A 17,738-nucleotide genomic window follows, 5' to 3' on the forward strand; every position below is an offset into this window, starting at 1 on the left:
CAGCCGCTCTGCTGCCACCAGCCGTCCCCGCAACTGCTCCACTCCGCCAGCTGCTCTGTTCCACAGCATATCTTCAGGCGCCCCCACTAGTTAGCACAGTACTCAGTGCTCTCAGCTCAGTCATTTCAGCTCTTTTGTGATTTCAACTCTTAGTGGGGGAGCCCCAGTGCTAGTGCACCATTAGCCCAAAGTGCGTTCAGCTCAGTAACCTGTATTTAGATTCTTGAGGGAATAAAAAAAATCAACTCTGACATTCCACAGTGGAGAGAGGAGGGGGTGCAACTGGTGCTTCTGGGGCCACAAGGAGCCTGAACCATCAGGCACAGATACCTGTTCCCAGCCTCTCTCCTTTCACTGGGTTTTGGAACCCATGTCCCTTGTCTAGCAAGTACCACCCAACTGAGGGTGAGTCATTTGTCACCAAGCAGTCCCACCGCTCAGCAGTCTGGGATAGGGTAGGCGTGCCTATGCAAATACACTCTCTCACATTCTTTCCACCAGATGTCAGGGTAGAGCTTATCCTGACTCTGCTTACATTTGTGAAGGTGCTGGGGTAGGTGGTGATGGAGATCATGGAGCTCTTGATCTTGGTTGTCTAGGGGGCTTGCAATGTTGAGCCCTGTACATTGCCCATGGATCCCAGTAGGGCCAGTTCAGTGGGAATGGCATAGGGGGTGGTGCCCATACCAGGCATGTGCCTCTGTGGATTAGTGGTGCTCTGGTAATTGGATAGTTCAGGTTTGAGTGAGGAGTGATGAGGTGTATATATCACTCCTTCCTTGTCTTCAACGTCACTAGACAGAGGGGGAGCTGACATAGATGGAGAAGTCAAGTGGCTCAGTACCAAGCGAGATGGAGTGCCATCAGTACCGAGGAGCAGAGATTCCAGTGTTGAGGATACCAGTAGGTCTGCTTATCTTTGGAATTGGTGCGGAACCATTAGTGTCAGTACCGAGGTCAGTGTCGCTGGTGGTATGAGAGTGTGAGTTTTAGCTGCTGGTGCTGAAGGCCTTGTGCTATGCTGCGTAGGCACCGCAGGACCGGGATTGCCAGCCTGCAAGTTAGGCAGCATTTGAAGCCCGGTGATCTGGGCATGCTGGAGAGAGTCTGTCTCAAAAAGAAGGGAGTAGTAACTCTACGGGAGCCTAAACGTCTCCTCCTACTGATGGGGAATAAGGGTAGAAAAGGGAAAAATTATTTGTAAGAAAATAAATATAGTAAGTATAATGGGGGAAATTATCTACCTACTGAATATACTACCAGCTATAAACTATCTTATCTAAAGATTAAGTGAGGGTGCTGCTGATTGCTACAACTCAAGCCAAAGGAGATAGAGAAGGAACTGACAGATGGTTGGTCGTGCAGTGCTATGTAATGGTCTGGAGTGGCGTGAGACGGCGATGGCACGTGCGTCACCCAACCTGACACTGCTACCACGATCTCTGATTACAAGCGCCGGGCGCATAGACACCTAATGTGGGGCACCCACAGGAACACTCCTAGAAGAAAAAACTACGTTTTCTCTCTTTGCTGTTATGTTCTCTCCCATCTTAGTTGCGTTTGTCTTGTCTTTTTAGGATCTTGTCTTGTTTTGTCTTTTTAATGCTATCTGTGAGGACAGCAGACCAGGTCAAGCCAGGGCCATAGGTCAATTTACTTGCTATTAGGGTAGATCAGAGTAGTTGTTGAATGCAGAAGAGTGCGTTGGGTGTTTAAACGTCATGAAAACTAATGGGTCATTACTTGTATTGTTGGCACTTATTATTTCTCTATAATGCAACAGCAAACATTTACATTGTGTATACTCCTGTAACTGAATTACCCATCAAAGAAACCTTGTGAAATGCTAATGAAAGACTTAAGGACTTTTAACAGGAAAATGCTAATTTCAAAGCAAGTGACCATTATCTATATAGTCAGAGGTCAAAAGTCATTGTCATCAAAGGAAAAACCCACCTGGGAAGAGCCTCTCAGCTTGCTTTCTGTGTGAAGAGACTATAAATATGGATTCAAAGAAGGATCCTGTGTCTCTGGACCGTTTGGATTCTAATGGGGCGAAATAACTGAACGAGAAGAGAGAGAACCCCAGAGTTATTCAGCGTAGCCCTGGAAGACTTTCGGGAAACTGGCAGTTTATTACATCACTGCCACCATTTGGAGTTACAAACTGTCATTTACCTGTTTTTATATTTTATCTGCTTTAACCTCTCTAACCCTCATTCTAGCTAATTAACATATAGTTAGTTTACTATAGAATTGGTTGTCAGTGTTGTCGTTGGTGTAAGATCTGTAATATCATTTGATTTGGGGTAAGAGACTGGGCTTTTGGGACTGGGAGAAACCTGATGTGGTGTGATTGTGACAAAAGGTTATTTAAACCTAAAATGTTCCATTTGTCTGGGTAGCAAGGTAGGCTGGAGTCTACGGAGACTGTCGGTGACTCCATGGTAAGACTGGTAGAGTGATCCCAGAGTGCACATTTGTTACTGGCTTGGTGAAATCACCAATTTGGGGTGTCTGCCTTTGTTTTCTGCCAGCGTGACCTGAGATTGGCACTCACAACTGTGAGCCACTCCAGGGAGTGTGACACCATCTATACAACTGTCAAATACGGGGGGAGGGGTTCTTTCTAAAAATTCTCCCCAGCCAAAGGGAAAAAGATGCTGTTAAAATAAAAACTGATCTTAATATTTTACAATTCAAATGCTAGAACTGTATTTTCCTCCTTTTCTGTCTCTGATAAGGGTTTTAAAGGATTTTTAATGGTGTTTGTCATAGTATTACGCTGGCTAAGGTCTCTGGCCTCTGGCTAAGACCTCTAAATTCTCAGAATGGAGAGGTGTAACTAGTGGTGTTCCCCAAGGGTCAGTCCTAGGACCAATCCTATTCAACTTATTCATAAGTGATCTGGAGAAAGGAGTAAACAGTGAGGTGGCAAAGTTTGCAGATGATACTAAACTGCTGAAGATAGTTAAGACCAAAGCAGACAGTGAACAACTTTAAAAAGATCTCACAAAACTAAGTGATTGGGTAACAAAATGGCAAATGAAATTTAATGTGGATAAATGTAAAGTAATGCACATTGGAAAAAATAAACCCAATTGTACATACAATATGATGGCGGCTAATTTAGCTACAGTAAGTCAGGAAAAAGATCTTGGAGTCATCGTGGATAGTTCTCTGAAGACGTCCACGCAGTGTGCAGAGGCAGTCAAAAAAGCAAACAGGATGTTAGGAATCATTAAAAAGGCGATAGAGAATAAGACTGAGAATATATTATTCTCCTGATATAAATCCATGGTACGCCCACATCTCAAATACTGCGTACAGATGTGGTATCCTCATCTTAAAAAAGATATACTGGCACTAGAAAAGGTTCAGAAAAGGGCAACCAAAATGATTAGGGGTTTGGAGAGGGTCCCATATGAGGAAAGATTAAATAAGGACTCTTCAGCTTGGAAAAGAGGAGACTAAGGGGGGATATGATGGAGGTATATAAAATCATGAGTGATGTGGAGAAAGTGGATAAGGAAAAGTTATTTACTTATTCCCATAATACAAGAACTAGGGGTCACCAAATGAAATTAATGGGCAGCCGGTTTAAAATAAATACAAGGAAGTTCTTTTTCACACAGCACAGTCAGCCTGTGGAACGCCTTGCCTGAGGAGGTGGTGAAGGCTGGACTATAACAGCGTTTAAAAGGGAACTGGATAAATTCATGGTGGTTAAGTCCATAAATGGCTATTAGCCAGGATGGGTAAGGAATGGTGTCCCTAGCCTCTGTTTGTCAGAGGATGGAGATGGATGGCAGGAGAGAGGTCACTTGATCATTACATGTTAGGTCTACTCCTTCTGGGGCACCTGGCATTGGTCGCTGTCGGCAGACAGGATACTGGGCTAGATGGACTTTTGGTCTGACCTGGTGCGGCCGTTCTTATGTTCTTATGTTAAAAGGCGATTCATCTCACCATTTTGGGAGGCAATCTACCGACCTATCTACTCTTCAATGTCTCCATCTTCAACAACGTGTTGATGCTACCCATCTACGACGGCTATTAACTATTAATAGGCAGTACTTTATTTCTTTTCAAACTTTAAGTTTTAAGAGGCCTAGGTTAAGGGTATGTCTACACCATGGGATTATTCCGATTTTACAGAAACCGGTTTTTGGAAACTGATTGTATAAAGTCAAGTGCACGTGGCCACACTAAGCACATTAATTTGGCATCCATGTACTGAGGCTAGCGTCAATTTCCGGAGCGTTGCACTGTGGATAGCTATCCCATAGCTATCCCATAGTTCCCGCAGTCTCCCCCACCCATTGGAATTCTGGGTTGAGATCCCAATGCATGATGGGGGCAAAAACAGTGTCACAGGTGATTCTGGGTAAATGTCGTCAGTCAATCTTCCCTCCATGAAAGCAACAGCAGACAATCATTTTGCACCCTTTTCCCTGGACTGCCTGGGCAGACACCCTAGCATGGCAACCATGGAGCCCGTTCAGCCTTTTTTCAAAGATTCATAGATTCATAGATTCTAGGGACAGAAGGGACCAATGTGATCATCTAGTCCAACACCCTGCACAAAGCAGGCCACAGAACCCTACCCATCCACTTCTATAATAAACCTCTAACCTATGCCTGAGTTGTTGAAGTCTTCAAATTGTGGTTTGAAGACCTCAAGCTGCAGAGAATCCACCAGCAAGTGACCCATGCCCCACGCTGCAGGGGAAGGCGAAAAACCTCCAGGGCCTCTGCCAATTTGCCCTGGAAGAAAATTCCTTCCTGACCCCAAATATGGCGATCAGCTAAACCCTGAGCATGTGGGCAAGACTCACCAGCCAGCACTCAGAAAAGGATTACCTGCAGTAACTCAGATTTTTTCACTGTCACCGTATGTCTACTGGATATTACTAACAGACACGGTACTGCAGCGCTACACAGCAGCATCCTCTTGCCTTTTGCAAGTTAGCAAAGATGGTTACCAGCCCTGCTGTACTGTCTGATTTGCAAGTTGACAATGACAGTTACCAGTCACACTGCACCATCTGCTGCTGTCATGGGTGCTCCTGGCTGGCCTTGGTGAGGTTGGTTGGGGGCGCATAAACAAAAATGGGAATGACTCCCCAAGTCATTCTCTTCTTTGTTTTTTTCTAATGGAGAGTCAGTCCTGCCTAGAATATCAGACAAGCCTACTAAAGAACCAGAGAGGCAAATGGCCGCTCTGGGTCAGAGCCCCAGACATCCTGCAGAAATGATGAGCTGCATGCCGTTCTAGGGGGTGCTCCTGCAACAATGCCACCCGTTGCTTCCCTCCTCCCCCACCCCTCCTGGGCTACCGTGGCAGTTATCCCCCCATTTGTGTGATGAAGTAATAAAGAATGCATGAATGGGAAACAACACTGACTTTATTGCCTCTGCAAGCAGAGATCAAAGGGGGGAGGGGAGCGCAGCCTCCAGCTGCCATGATATTCCAGGCAGGAGTGACTCTCCATTAGACAAAGCTTAAAGAAGAGAATGACCTGGAGTCATTCCCATTTTTGCCCAGGTGCCCCCGGCCAACCTCTCTGAGGCCAGCCAGGAGCACCCACAAGACGACGATGATGGATACCAGTCCTACTATACTGTCTGCCCTCCGCAAGGGAAGGGAAGGGAAGAGGATGTTGCTGTGTAGCACTGCAGCACCACGTCTGCCAGCAGCATCTAGTAGACATACAGTGACACTGAAAAAAGGCAAGAGAGGATTTCTTTTTTTTTTCCCTTTGCTTTCATGGAGGGAGGTGGTGGTGGTGGTGGTGGTGGTTGGGTGACGACGTATACCCTGAACCACCAGCGACAATGTTTTTGACCTTTCAGGCTTTGGGAGCTCAGCCAAGAATCAAATGGTTTTCAGAGAGTGCAGGAACTGTGGAATAGCTACAGTCGTTAGTCACTCCTCCCTCTGTGAGTGTCCATTTGATTCTTTGGCTTTCTGGTATGCTTGTCTCAGCTCCTTAAGTTTCACGCAGCACTGTGTTGAGTCCCTGTTGCAGCCTCTGTCCATCATAGCCTTGGAGATTTTTTTCAAATGTTTTGGCATTTCGTCTATTGGAACGGAGTTCTGATAAAACAGGTTCATCTCCCCATACAGAGGATGAGTATTGCCCGTACGGTCCATGCTGGAGCTCTTTTTTTGATTCTAGGACTGCATGGTCACCTGTGCTGATCAATGCTCCATGCTGGGCAAACAGGAAATGAAATTCAAAAGTTCATGGGGCTTTTCCTCTCTACCTGGCCAGTGCATTTGAGTTCAGATTTCTGTCCATAATGATCACAATGGTGCACTGTGGGATAGCTCCTGGAGACCAATACTGTCGAATTGCGACCACACTAACCCTAATTTGTCATGGCAATACTGATTTCAGTCCTGTCGTTGGGGTGGAGTACAGATATCGATATTAAGAGCCCTTTATAGAGAAATAAAGGGCCTTGTTGTGTGGACAGGTGCAGGGTTAATTCAGTTAACGCTGCTAAATTCGAGATAAACTCGTAGTGTAGACCAGGCCTAAGCTTGGTTTCCCTATGCTTTATTTCAGCTTAAGGCTTATTGAGTTAAGTTAGAGAGTAAACAGCTTTAACAGCTCTGCATTAGCTTCCTCTTCTAGAGGTGTGAAGTTGGAACTGCCAGAGGCATCGTCCCGTATCTTCCAACACTACCTTATTAAAACAGAGTGTATTAACCAAAGTTTGCAGCACATAATATTCAAGAGATACATTATCATATGTATCTCTTGAATAACAGTAATACAATTGTAACTCTGTAATTCTAACTGCTTTACCATTTCCTTACTATTTCATTGATTTTTAATAAAAGGTCTTTATAACTATATCTGTCTCAGTGTGAGCTTCCTGTCATATCCCCGAAGGTCCTTTTATAAACTCTGTGAAGACTGATTCAGGAAGAACTTTTATCTTCTGATCAAACAAACTGGTGAGCCTAAACCCATACTAATTAATATCCATAATAATTATTATGAATATTAATTAAGTACAATTAAATTAAGCAGATACATTAATCAACATCCCAAATCAGGCTCCGGTACAGGCACCTGGCCTCAGATTTACGTCCTTATCAGAGTTCACCCTTCCCAGTTCACACAGCCTTATCGTCACTTTGTAGAGAAAATTAAACCTCACATAGATTTCTAGAGCAAAGTCCTTACTTCCAAGCACATGCCCTTCCCCCACCCAGTTTCTCCCTGTTTTGTTTCCAACACCACTGCCCAGCTGTGGAAAACAGATCATGGTTGTGGTGACTCCTTACTCAGAGCGTGCTGAGTACAGTTGTTCTGCCCTTTCACACAATAAGGAGACCAACCCTTCAAAGGCCCTGCTCCCAAAACTTCAATAACTAGTAACCAAAACAGCCAAACTGTTCACCCTGAGATGATGGGTAACAAATATACAAATAAGATCTGTCTCATTCCATTAGATGGCAGCAGAGAGCTCATTCCCAAGCCCTAGCTTTATAAAACCCAGGTGCAGGGGACGTGGGGGCCAGAACTAGCCCAGCTCTCGCTGAGCACAGGCCCTGCCAGCTGGGGCACCGGCAGGCGAGGACGATGGCTGGCTTTAATGTCCGCAGCCTTCTGGTGACTGGGGCCAATCGGGGAATCGGCCTGGAGCTCGTCAAGCAGTTTCTGGAGAAATCAAACCCACCCGAGTGGGTCTTTGCGACCTGCCGGGACCCGGAGGGAGAGCGAGCGCAGGTGAGAACGGGGCGAGGTGAGATGGAGTTAGCTGTACATGGCGGTGGGTTGGGAGGGGAATCTGAAGAAGCCTTCAGCTCCGAGAGCAACGTGCCAGGGGAGGAGGTGACTGCAGACATGGCTCCAGGCTGAGGGTTGTAGCTACACCCGAGCTAGCTTTAACAGAGGTAGCTCGAGTCCCGGAGCAGTGAGGATGCAGCAGCACAGGCTAGCCCTTGAGTAATTCCCCAGGGGCTCCTGGCCAGCTTGTACAGCTTCTACACGTTGTGATTGCGGTGGAAAGATACCCAGTACTGCCAGCCTCAGGAGAGACACAATCATGTGTCCGACCCCCAAAATCATGATACTTTTTAGAAAATCAGTTTTTTAGTCTGTCCTGTGACTTTGTAACTCCCCTCTATCCCTCTGTCAATGTGTGCGTGGATCATTTCAGGTGGAAATGTCAATCTTTAATGTGCACTAAATGCACGGCACTCCCTGGCTGCTCCAATGGCAACTCCACTCCCCGTCTTCAGTCTCCTTCCCCCTCACACAGGGGAACGGCCATCCATTTCCTATGGCTGTCCAACCCAGCAGCAGCACTTCTCTGCTCAGCCTCCATGGCACCACTTCCCTGACTCCCCCCTCCCTTGTCTGCCACTGCCCCAGACCCTTTGTCTGCTCTAGGGCCACGCTTACATAGAGGCAGGGCTGCTCTATGTCTTCAGCCCCGAGGCTCTTGCACTGAGCTCTGCCCACATGCCCACCCTGGGAAACTGCAGAACCAGAGTTCCTTCTTGTGTCATCGCCAAAACCCTCACTCACAACCAGTTCACGAGAGCTGGCAACACTGCCACACTCCCTTCCCCTGGCTCCCGAGTGAGGACTCCTCTTCCCCACAACTGCCCCATCTTAGGGGAGCTGCCCCCAACCCCATCCCTGTCTTCTGAACCACTCAGCCTCACTCCTGCCCCCCATCCCCATATAATTCCTAAACCTGCTTCCTGCCCCCCAATGCCCTGCTCCTCTCCAGGGTCCTCATTCACAATGTCCCAGCTGCTCCTTGCAGTGACTGTGCCCTGACCAGCCCCCGGCGTCACAGACTCCCGGAGCGCACGCAGGGAGAGGGCAGAGAGCACAGGTGTGTTACTGACAGGGAAGTGGTTTGTGTCCCTGACTTGATCGCACTGAGTTAGATGATGGCGTTTTAAATGCTCAGGGAACAGACAGACGCCTCCATAGACCCGGAAAGCCAGAGCTGGGTGCTGCACGTAGGGGCTTTTCAGAGTCAACGCAATAAGATACTGACTTGGCCCCAGGTAGCAGCAGGGAGCTGGACTCAGCCCAGCCTGGCCATCCCCAGGGATGGCGGCTCTCTCAATAATCATTGACTTTATTCTTTTCCAGCAATTGAAGAACTTGGTGTCCAGGCATCCAAACCTGGTGATCGTTGCGCTAGGTGGGTGCCCTGCTCTGGACCCAGAGTTGAGGTTCCCTTCCCCGGATTATTTTGTTCCCCACTCCCTGTCCCCCGCCATAGCCTCGTTCCCTGCCCTCCAGATCTCAGTGGGGAGAACAGGACCAGAGTCAATAATCACTCAGAGCCCACTGACTCCTTAGCCAGCCCCAGAGAAGGTGGGTGTGAGTGGGGAGCCCTGCAGAGGTCGGATAGACCTGGGTGGGCTGGGAAAGCTCCAGGGCCACCATGTGCCAGGTCCCTCATGTGCCAATCACACCTGGGCAGCTCTGTCATGCAGTCCCACCTCTGGGATGGAGCTTCACACATCCAGCTGATCAGTTCTCTCACCTACAATGCATTCAAAAATAGTTTTAGATCATTCCAGTTCTTTGTCTAATGTAGATCAACTACACACATCTGAAGTATTCACTAATTACAATAAATTGAGGTTTTTTTCAAATCTCCTACTAAGATTGTCCAAATAACTAATTATTATTATTTATTATCATTATCCTTTCCTATTGTTGCCCCAGTACAACTCCACTTCTCTTGACCCAGCAGCAACTTTCCCCCCCAACTTCCAGCCCCTCTCCTACCTCTCATTCCTGCTGGAAGAAGCCCCTTGATGCCTGGGAGTGGGGTGTGCTATGGGGTGACATGCGGGAGGAGGAATCATGCACCTGAACCGCCTGCTCTGTCTGTATAGAAGCTACAGACCCAGCCAGCATCAAGGCGGCAGCAACCAGAGTTGAGGAGCATCTGAAAGGCTCAGGACTGAATCTGTTGATAAACAATGCTGCGATAGGGGGGAATGGTACACTAGAGTCTGAGACGCTGGACGACATGTCCCTGATGTACACAACAAATGTGACGGGACCCCTGCTGGTGAGCCAGGTAAGAACTCCGACCAAGGGCACGTTGCCGGCTGCACTTGAATTTGATTTTGCTTAGGCTAGAAATCTTCCCTTCCCCTGGATTCTAGTTAGTGGATCAATGTGGGGGGCTTTGGTTGTTTATACCTCATGCTGCAGGGCCTTAGAGGTTTTTAAGGCCCAGCTTGACAAAGCCCTGGCTAGGATGGTTTAGTTGGGGTTGGTCCTGCTTTGAGCAGGGGGTTGCACTAGATGACCTCCTGAGGTCCCTTCCAACCCTGATATTCTGTGATTGTAGGACTTTAACCACCTGAGAAATGAATCCATAGGCCAAGATCTACAGGTGGACTGGCTTCGCAATACTCCCTAACTTTTGAGCATATAGATGATTGCTGCAAGAACAATGTGATGCACAAAGCCCGAGTTAGCTTATAAGAGAGGTCTCTATCTCCTCCACCTCCGCCATTTTGTGTGTAGTTAAGTGGCCTCTGAGCATGCCCACCAGATCGGGCCCCACAGGCAAGGTAAGTGGAGGAATGCCTGTCTTCTCTGGGTTTGAGGATCGCTCTGGAGCTCAGCCAGGAGATGGTGTTTGGATGTTGAGAGTGAGGCTACAGGGCGCATGGTCAGAGTGAGAAACTTGGGGGCCTAGGGAACTTTAACAGCAGAAAGTTAGGCACCTGCACAATTAGGCAGCCGCCGAGCAATGGTTTTGTGGATCACAGCAATGACTAAAACTGGGAATTAGGTGTCTAAATCTGGAGGTTAGGCACCTAATCCTTTTGTGGATTTACCCCTAGTTCTGCCCCTCTTGGGGCTACAAACCAGTAGAGTCCAGCTCCCACAGTAGATTCCGTTCCCTTAAAACAAAGGGTGGTGATGGTTTCCAAAGTATCCTTTCTCCATGACAAATAGTCTCCATTAGAATAATTACTTGAAGAAAAGGAGGGAGGGGGTTCTGCAGCATACCCTTTCTCTTCAATAAATAGTCCCCAGTAGAGTAGTAGGAAGGGGATTCTCAGGGGTGAATTTCACTCCTTTGCCAAATGCATCTATTGCTTGTTAGATTCTGTCTAAGGCTCTCAGGCCTCTCTGGACCCTTCCTCCACCTACAGCTTCCGATTCAGCAGCAGCTCAGCCTCCTTAGATGCAGTTCACGGGATGAGTCTAACTTAACTGTGAATGTAGCACAGTGTGTGCTGAGCTGCAGCCGAGCAACGCAGTGACTGCTTCCTCCAAACCTCCCCAGAAGTGGCAGATGGCAGAGGTCCAACGTGTTGGCAGGCCAAGCCAAGAGCTTGACCCTCAGGTGCAGGGCACCCACAATGACACAGAAACCTCGTAATGCCCACTGGCAAGAGGTTACAGGGCCCTGATGAGTCTGGTGTGTGCATTCTTGTTCACCAAAGAGCAGCATGTGAGGTCTCCAATAAAAGTCGGTGTCACCCTGGGCATCAATATAATGCTGAAATGCACATACAGATGCTGGATAAGGAGTTATGTCCATACACAGGTTTCTTGTCAGAAAAGAAATGTTTATCTACCTGGCAGTTTCCATAGAAACTAAGTATTGTTTAGTTCCCAGTGGGTCTCCTCTCACCAGTCAAAACTGAATGCTAATGAAGGATTGTGAAAACTTCAAAGACAGAAAAGTAACAGGAAAACACAAGCGCGGGTATGGGTGCGTCGGTGTGTACACACATCAAAGCTTTGCCTGAGTATATATGAGGGACAAAGAAGACATGGTGAAATCCTTCACTGAGAAAATGAACACGCAGGGAGTTTGCTTCATGAAAAGGGATCCCAGCCAGGCTTGGTTGAAAACAACGTAGAGAACTTTGGGTGAGGCAAGCTTCTTTCGACAGGAGGAGACTTCCTAGTTAAATCTTCCCTAGAAAGCGTGTTATTGATTTTGCTTTCTGTGTAACCATTTGTTTCCAAAATTCTTACTCTCATTCACTTGACTTTCTGGTCTTTGATAATAAACGTCTCCTTGTTTTCACTATAAATAGATCTATGTGCTACGGTGCTAAGCAAAGTGATGATCCTGGGCTCAATCTTACTGGCTGGTGCATCCTTTCCTTTGGGAACAGCAGGCCTGGTGTTTCTGCCAGTGGACAAGGGGCTGGACACTGCAGGGAACACTAGGAGGGCTCTGGAGTTTGTGTGTGTCTATCACTAACCTGTATAGAGAGAGAGGCCTCCGGGGGCCTGGAGGGCAGGGCTTGTGCTGCTAGAGGCTGGTGGTTTCAGGAAGCTGATCCACAGCCGGTACAGACCCAGACTGCTTCCCACTAAGGGCAGGTGGTGGTGAGGAGCCTCACAACACAGGCAATGGATTCTGCCTAAATTGGGGGGTGATGAGGTCTTGCCCCCTCCATGGCCCTGCTCCTGCCCTTTCTCTTCCCCCCCAAAGCCCTGCCTCCCGGTCAAGCCAGAAGCCATAGTTGGATTGGAGAGCCGGTGCAGGTGGAAAGCCCACAGCTCCCCACAGCTGCCCGTGTGACCCTTATCCCAACCTGGTTCTGGCGTCTGGCCTGGTTTGGGACAGAGCCTCGGTGGCCAAAGAGCCATAGCTGAGCCCCGGTAAGAGGGGAGTCGCAGACCTTCCATTTGCCCTGAGTGGGGAGGCCGAAGGTCAGGGACACAGACGGGTGGCTGCTCTCACCACTACCACCCCTCCCCGGGCAGATGGAGGGTCCATGGCTCCCTGGTCCACTCTTACCTGGCCAGGTTCCAGCCTCCAGCCTGACCAGAGGGTGAGGCCTTGGAGGCAAGAGGAGGAGCAGGGGACTGGGCCTGTCCACTTTCAAAAGTGGGAGGCCACGGCCCCTTGGCCCTCTCTGTTCCGGTGCCACTGCCTCACAACCCGGGGTCCTTTCTCCTAAGCTGACCCCGGGGTGCTCTTTTCTCCCCATTGCCCAGGCGTTCCTGCCCTTGCTGAAGAAGGCTGCCCAGGGAAGCAACCAGAAGGGGCTGAGCTGTAGCAAGGCAGCCATTGTCAACATGTCCAGCGAGGCTGGCTCCATCCAGAATGTCTTTATCTGGCATTTGGGCCAAGCTATCGCCTATCGCTGCAGCAAGGTACAGGACGTGCTCAGTGTCACTCAGTGCTTTCCCCATGTTCCCTGCCCTCCTGCCCAGCCCTTCTAGCTTCCACTGCTGTGCCAGGTGGGACCAGCTGTTGTTCAGCTGCCTGGAATTCAGGTCAGCTCCGGGATTTCCCCTCAGTGAGGAACCTTCCATCGTGTGTATCCCATCAGGGAAATCCCCACACTGGGAGGCGCATGGGGCCCCTCAGCCCTACACTAGCCAGTCTCGGCACAGACAGGGGAGTGCCACTATGGAGCTATTAATTATAGCCTTTCCTAGGGGCAAATACACCCAGTTGAGAGACTGTCACTAGGTTTAAATTGAGGGGACCAGATCCTCTTCTGCCCCTGGTGAACCCTTGGGGGAAAACAAAGGCGAATCGATACCACATTTACACTTCCCTCTGCTCCCACCCTTGATCATCCATAACCTAGAGGAGCCTCAGCACTGCTCTAACTTGTACTCAGCTGTCACAGCCCCCCGAAGCTATGTAGTAGCTGTGGTTGATCGAAGTGCAGCTACATCCCCTTCCCTATGGCCATGCCACTGAGAGCACCTTGTTGTCCCCATCGAGCATCAGAGACTGCAACTCACACCAGGGTCCTCACCCGCTTGTCTGTCTCTCCCTTCCCTGCCCTCAGGATCTGGGGTCATTTCCTGTAGGGCTCATTCCCCATCCCCACATGCTCCTGTCTCTGCTCATGGTGTCTCGCCCACAGGCTGCTCTGAACATGCTCACCAAGTGCCAATCCTTGGGGTATGGAGGAGACGGGATCCTGAGCATCGCTGTCCATCCTGGCTGGGTGCAGACTGACATGGGGAGCTTCATGGTAGGTACCTTGCTCGGAGAGGCCAGTTGTAACCTCATGTTCATCGTAGGGCGACTGGTTACATCGTAACCTGTCACCCCCTCCACTTTCGACCTGTATGGAGGAAAACTGTCGCAATGAGCCTGTCATCAGATCCCACCTCCCGGGGATTCAGCACTGTGTCCTGGGCATTGACCCCCCTACTGCTACTTCCTTGGTTCCTCTGGCTCCTGGCATCGCAAAGCAAACGTCAGCAGATCTGCTGCCATGGGGAGCTGGGGGTGGTGGGACCTGGTCATCATGGGCACCTGTCTGCAGGTATCTGCATGGGGATCCTGCCCCAGCTCCCCACCCAGCATCAGGGGACAGTGACCTGGGTTGGCCTCTCATGGTTTTGGCTTGTCCCAGGGAGATCCTGGCCTCACCCATGGGCACCTAGCGGCCTGGACCAGCACCAGGCCAGATCTGATAGTTTGGGCCAGATTTTAAACCCAACTAGACCCAAACCAATCCAGGAATGTCAGGTTGTTTTGAAACCAGATCCGATCTGAACCTGACGCTGCCCTTGAATTTGTGTCTATATCACTTCTGCCACCTTGTCCTTTGGGCTCAGCCTGGTGGGGGCTTCCCTTTCGCATGCCCCATGCCAGCCCCCCATCTCCAGCTGCCTCACGCCCGTGGGGTCAGCATGGAGTGGCTGCATGCCCTGCTCATGCCAGCCACCACCGCCTCGCTGTGCAGTGTGTGCTGCCGGGGAAGAGGGGCTGCCAGTAATCAGCACACTCGCTCCACAGCATGCACAGTGCGGTGAGGTGGTAGTGGCCAGCAGGAGCACAGAAATGCAGCCACCACCTCACCAATCCCACGGCAGAAGAAGATAGTGAGAGACCACAGACCCCAGTCAGAGTGTGTCAGGTTGTTTTCAGACTCCACCTGACCCAAGTCCGACACCTGTAGTTGTGTCCCATCAGGTTCCAGTTTTGTTGCAAGGCTCTAGATCCCTTCCCCTGGGCCAGCCCTGGAGCCGATCCTGATCTTTCCCCTGGGCACATGGTGTCCTTGGCCATCCCCAGGGCAAGTTCCTCCCCCTTACTCTCCTTTGCCCCATGCAGGCCCCATTGACGGTGGATGCAAGTGTCCGAGGGATCCTGAACGTGCTCGCGACACTCTCTGAGAAGGACAATGGGGCCTTCGTGAGCTGGGAAGGGAAAGTTCTTCCCTGGTGAGACGCCCCCTGGCCACGCGACAGGAGCCCTGGGTCAGGCCGTTCCAGTGACCGCGCTGTCAGCCGTGCCTGTGTCCTCAATAAACCCACTGTTCCAATGCAACAGCCGTGTCTGAGCCCTGCCTGGCCTGGCGTGACAGCCACAGGCTGCGCTACGGGTGGAGCTGATGTGTAGGGGATGGCTCCATGTGGTGGTTCTCACTGATTCCTCCCACCACAGCCAAAGCCCAGAGCTGGCCTGTGTGGGAGGAGCTGAGCAGCTGCTGGATAGAGAAGGGTGAGCAGGCCACTGGGCAGGCTGGGGGTGGATTTTGAGACTGCCAGGTGTGAGAAGAACACCAGGTTGTTCAGGTCTCCAGGGAACATCCTACGGGAGGGTTTCTATCAGGCCAACTGCAGCTGGGTTTCAAGAGTCTTTGGAGGGGGCCCCGGAGTTGTTAAGGGGTATCCTTATCCCAAGTCCTGAAGCCCAGACTAACTTGCAATCCCCCATCTAAGGAGAGCCCAGTTCACCCAGAAACAGACACCACACTGAGCAGTCACTGCCTCAGGGAAGCGATCCCAGAGAGACCCCACAGGACGTTACACACACCCCTTTCCCCACACTAGTGCAATGTATTGAGTTAGCCATACCAAGACATACAGGCCCACGTTCTGTAACCTGGTCCATGGTGCCCCTACCCTCAAAACAGCACAGAGGGTGCTGGGATGGGGGTGGCCAGGAGTCACTTCGTGGGGTGAGGGACCCCTTGAGGATGAGGGAGCCCTCCCTTCCTGTTGCCTACCTGGTTGGCATGTACCCAGGGGAAAGACCAGTAGGCCCATTGGTTGTGGAGGGCAGTTCTACAGGAGGTGGGGGTGGGGTCACGTTTTCCCTGCGCATGGAAGGGAGAGCCAGGAGGATCCACAGGGGATGGCTCGCTCATGGAGCCAGAGTGGGCTTTCCATACAGGGTGAGACCAACCAGGAGAGGGAGAAGCACCAACACCAAAGGGAGAGTCTTCCCCACTGGCCTACATGGGGGGACTTGGCCCTTCTGGGAGATGAAGAGACTCTACTCTACAGGAAGGAGCCAACCTGGAGGACATCCACAGACTGGAGCACATGGGGCAGCTGCCACCCTTGGGGATCGTGGTGCTGCCCACATGAGCTGTGGGGTGAAGGGCTTCCTCCAATTCTGTCCCAGCTCACCCTCACGTACCAGGTACCTGTTATCTGGGTTTGTCTGCAGCCAAGGCCCGTGGTGCATGAACTGACCCTGCTCCAGCAGCAGACAATGAAGGTGGCTGCACATCACACTGCACGGGAGTCTGCTCCAGAAGCATCTGCTATCAGGTGTCACAAGGTGAGAGGTATGAGCCCTATCTTGGTGCCAACTGCCTGGGAGTAATCAGGAGTGTGGGTGAATTGAGGGAATGCTGCAGGGAGCTGTCACAGGCCTGGCTACTTGTTCTTTTGAGAACATCCTGAGAGAGAGAGGTGTTCAGTGTCTCTTTCTGAACCCTGGAACTTAACTCTCAATCTTCTGCTCTGTAATCACTAGACCACACCAAGGAGGGAGAGAGGCTGAGTTCTGGGCAGAGGCAGGGTGCTCTGAGCCCTTCACCAAGGTGCATGTTCCTAAAATTACTTGTCCAATATTAGGTATTTTTGAGATAATCCACATTTATGCTAAAGTGAACCATTTCCCCCAGCATCCTCTGTACTATACCAGCATCCTCTATACTAAAATATATTAAAGCTGGTGTGTAAGCTTTTGCTCTTGGAGTACACTGAGAAAAAATAGCATTTTGCTGAGGTATGTGAAAATAATAAACAGCAGATAGGTGTTGCTAGTGTAACCTTTCTGCCTGTCTGAGTTGGTAGCAACAAGGGCTGGGTTCAGTATCTTGGGTTTCTGTTTCAAGAATGCAATGCAAAACCGGCTCGAGCACCCACCCAGTGACGTGAGACAATTACATACCAACCCCTGGGCAATTCTAGGAGGCAATACTTCCCCTCTCGCAAGCACAGTGTCTCTGGGTATGTCTACACTACGAAATTAGGTCAATTTAATAGAAGTTGATTTTTTAGAAATCCATTTGATGCAGTTAATTGTGTGTGTCTCCACTAAGCTCATTAAGTCGATGGAGCGCATCCACAGTACAGAGGCTAGCATCGACTTTCGGAGCTTTGCGCTGTGGTCTCTGTCCCACAGTTTCCACAGTCTCTGCTGCCCATTGGGATTCTGGGTTTAGCTTCCAATGCATGATGGGTCAAAAACATTGTCACGGCTGGTTTTGGGTACATGTCATCAGCCCCCCTCCCCCCACACACGCACACACTCTTCCCTCCATGAAAGCAACGGCAAAAAATTGTTTCGCTCCTTTTTTCCTGGGTTACCCATGCAGACACCATACCACAGCAAGCATGGAGCCCGCTCAGCTCACTGTCACCGCACGTCTCCTGGGTGCTGCTGGCAGACAGGGTGCTGCAGTGCTATACAGCAGCAGCTCCTTGCCTTTGCAAGGTAACAAAGATGGTTAGCAGCTGTGTTGTACTGTCTGCAGCTGT

The 17,738-nt window shown here is 50.1% G+C and overlaps 1 protein-coding gene across 1 annotated transcript; it reads left to right on the plus strand.

Annotated features, from left to right (window-relative positions):
• The first annotated feature begins 7,583 nt into the window (after positions 1-7,583).
• On the plus strand, positions 7,584-15,288 carry LOC127034035 (C-factor-like). Its single transcript, XM_050922460.1, has 6 exons — positions 7,584-7,748; positions 9,135-9,186; positions 9,893-10,080; positions 12,984-13,142; positions 13,871-13,981; positions 15,073-15,288. The coding sequence occupies exons 1-6, from the start codon at positions 7,602-7,604 to the stop codon at positions 15,184-15,186; spliced, it is 771 nt and encodes a 256-aa protein (XP_050778417.1). The 5' UTR covers positions 7,584-7,601; the 3' UTR covers positions 15,187-15,288.
• The last annotated feature ends 2,450 nt before the right edge of the window (positions 15,289-17,738 follow it).

Source organism: Gopherus flavomarginatus, chromosome 14 (genome assembly GCF_025201925.1).
Source record: "Gopherus flavomarginatus isolate rGopFla2 chromosome 14, rGopFla2.mat.asm, whole genome shotgun sequence".
In the NCBI taxonomy this organism is placed as follows: domain Eukaryota; kingdom Metazoa; phylum Chordata; order Testudines; family Testudinidae; genus Gopherus; species Gopherus flavomarginatus.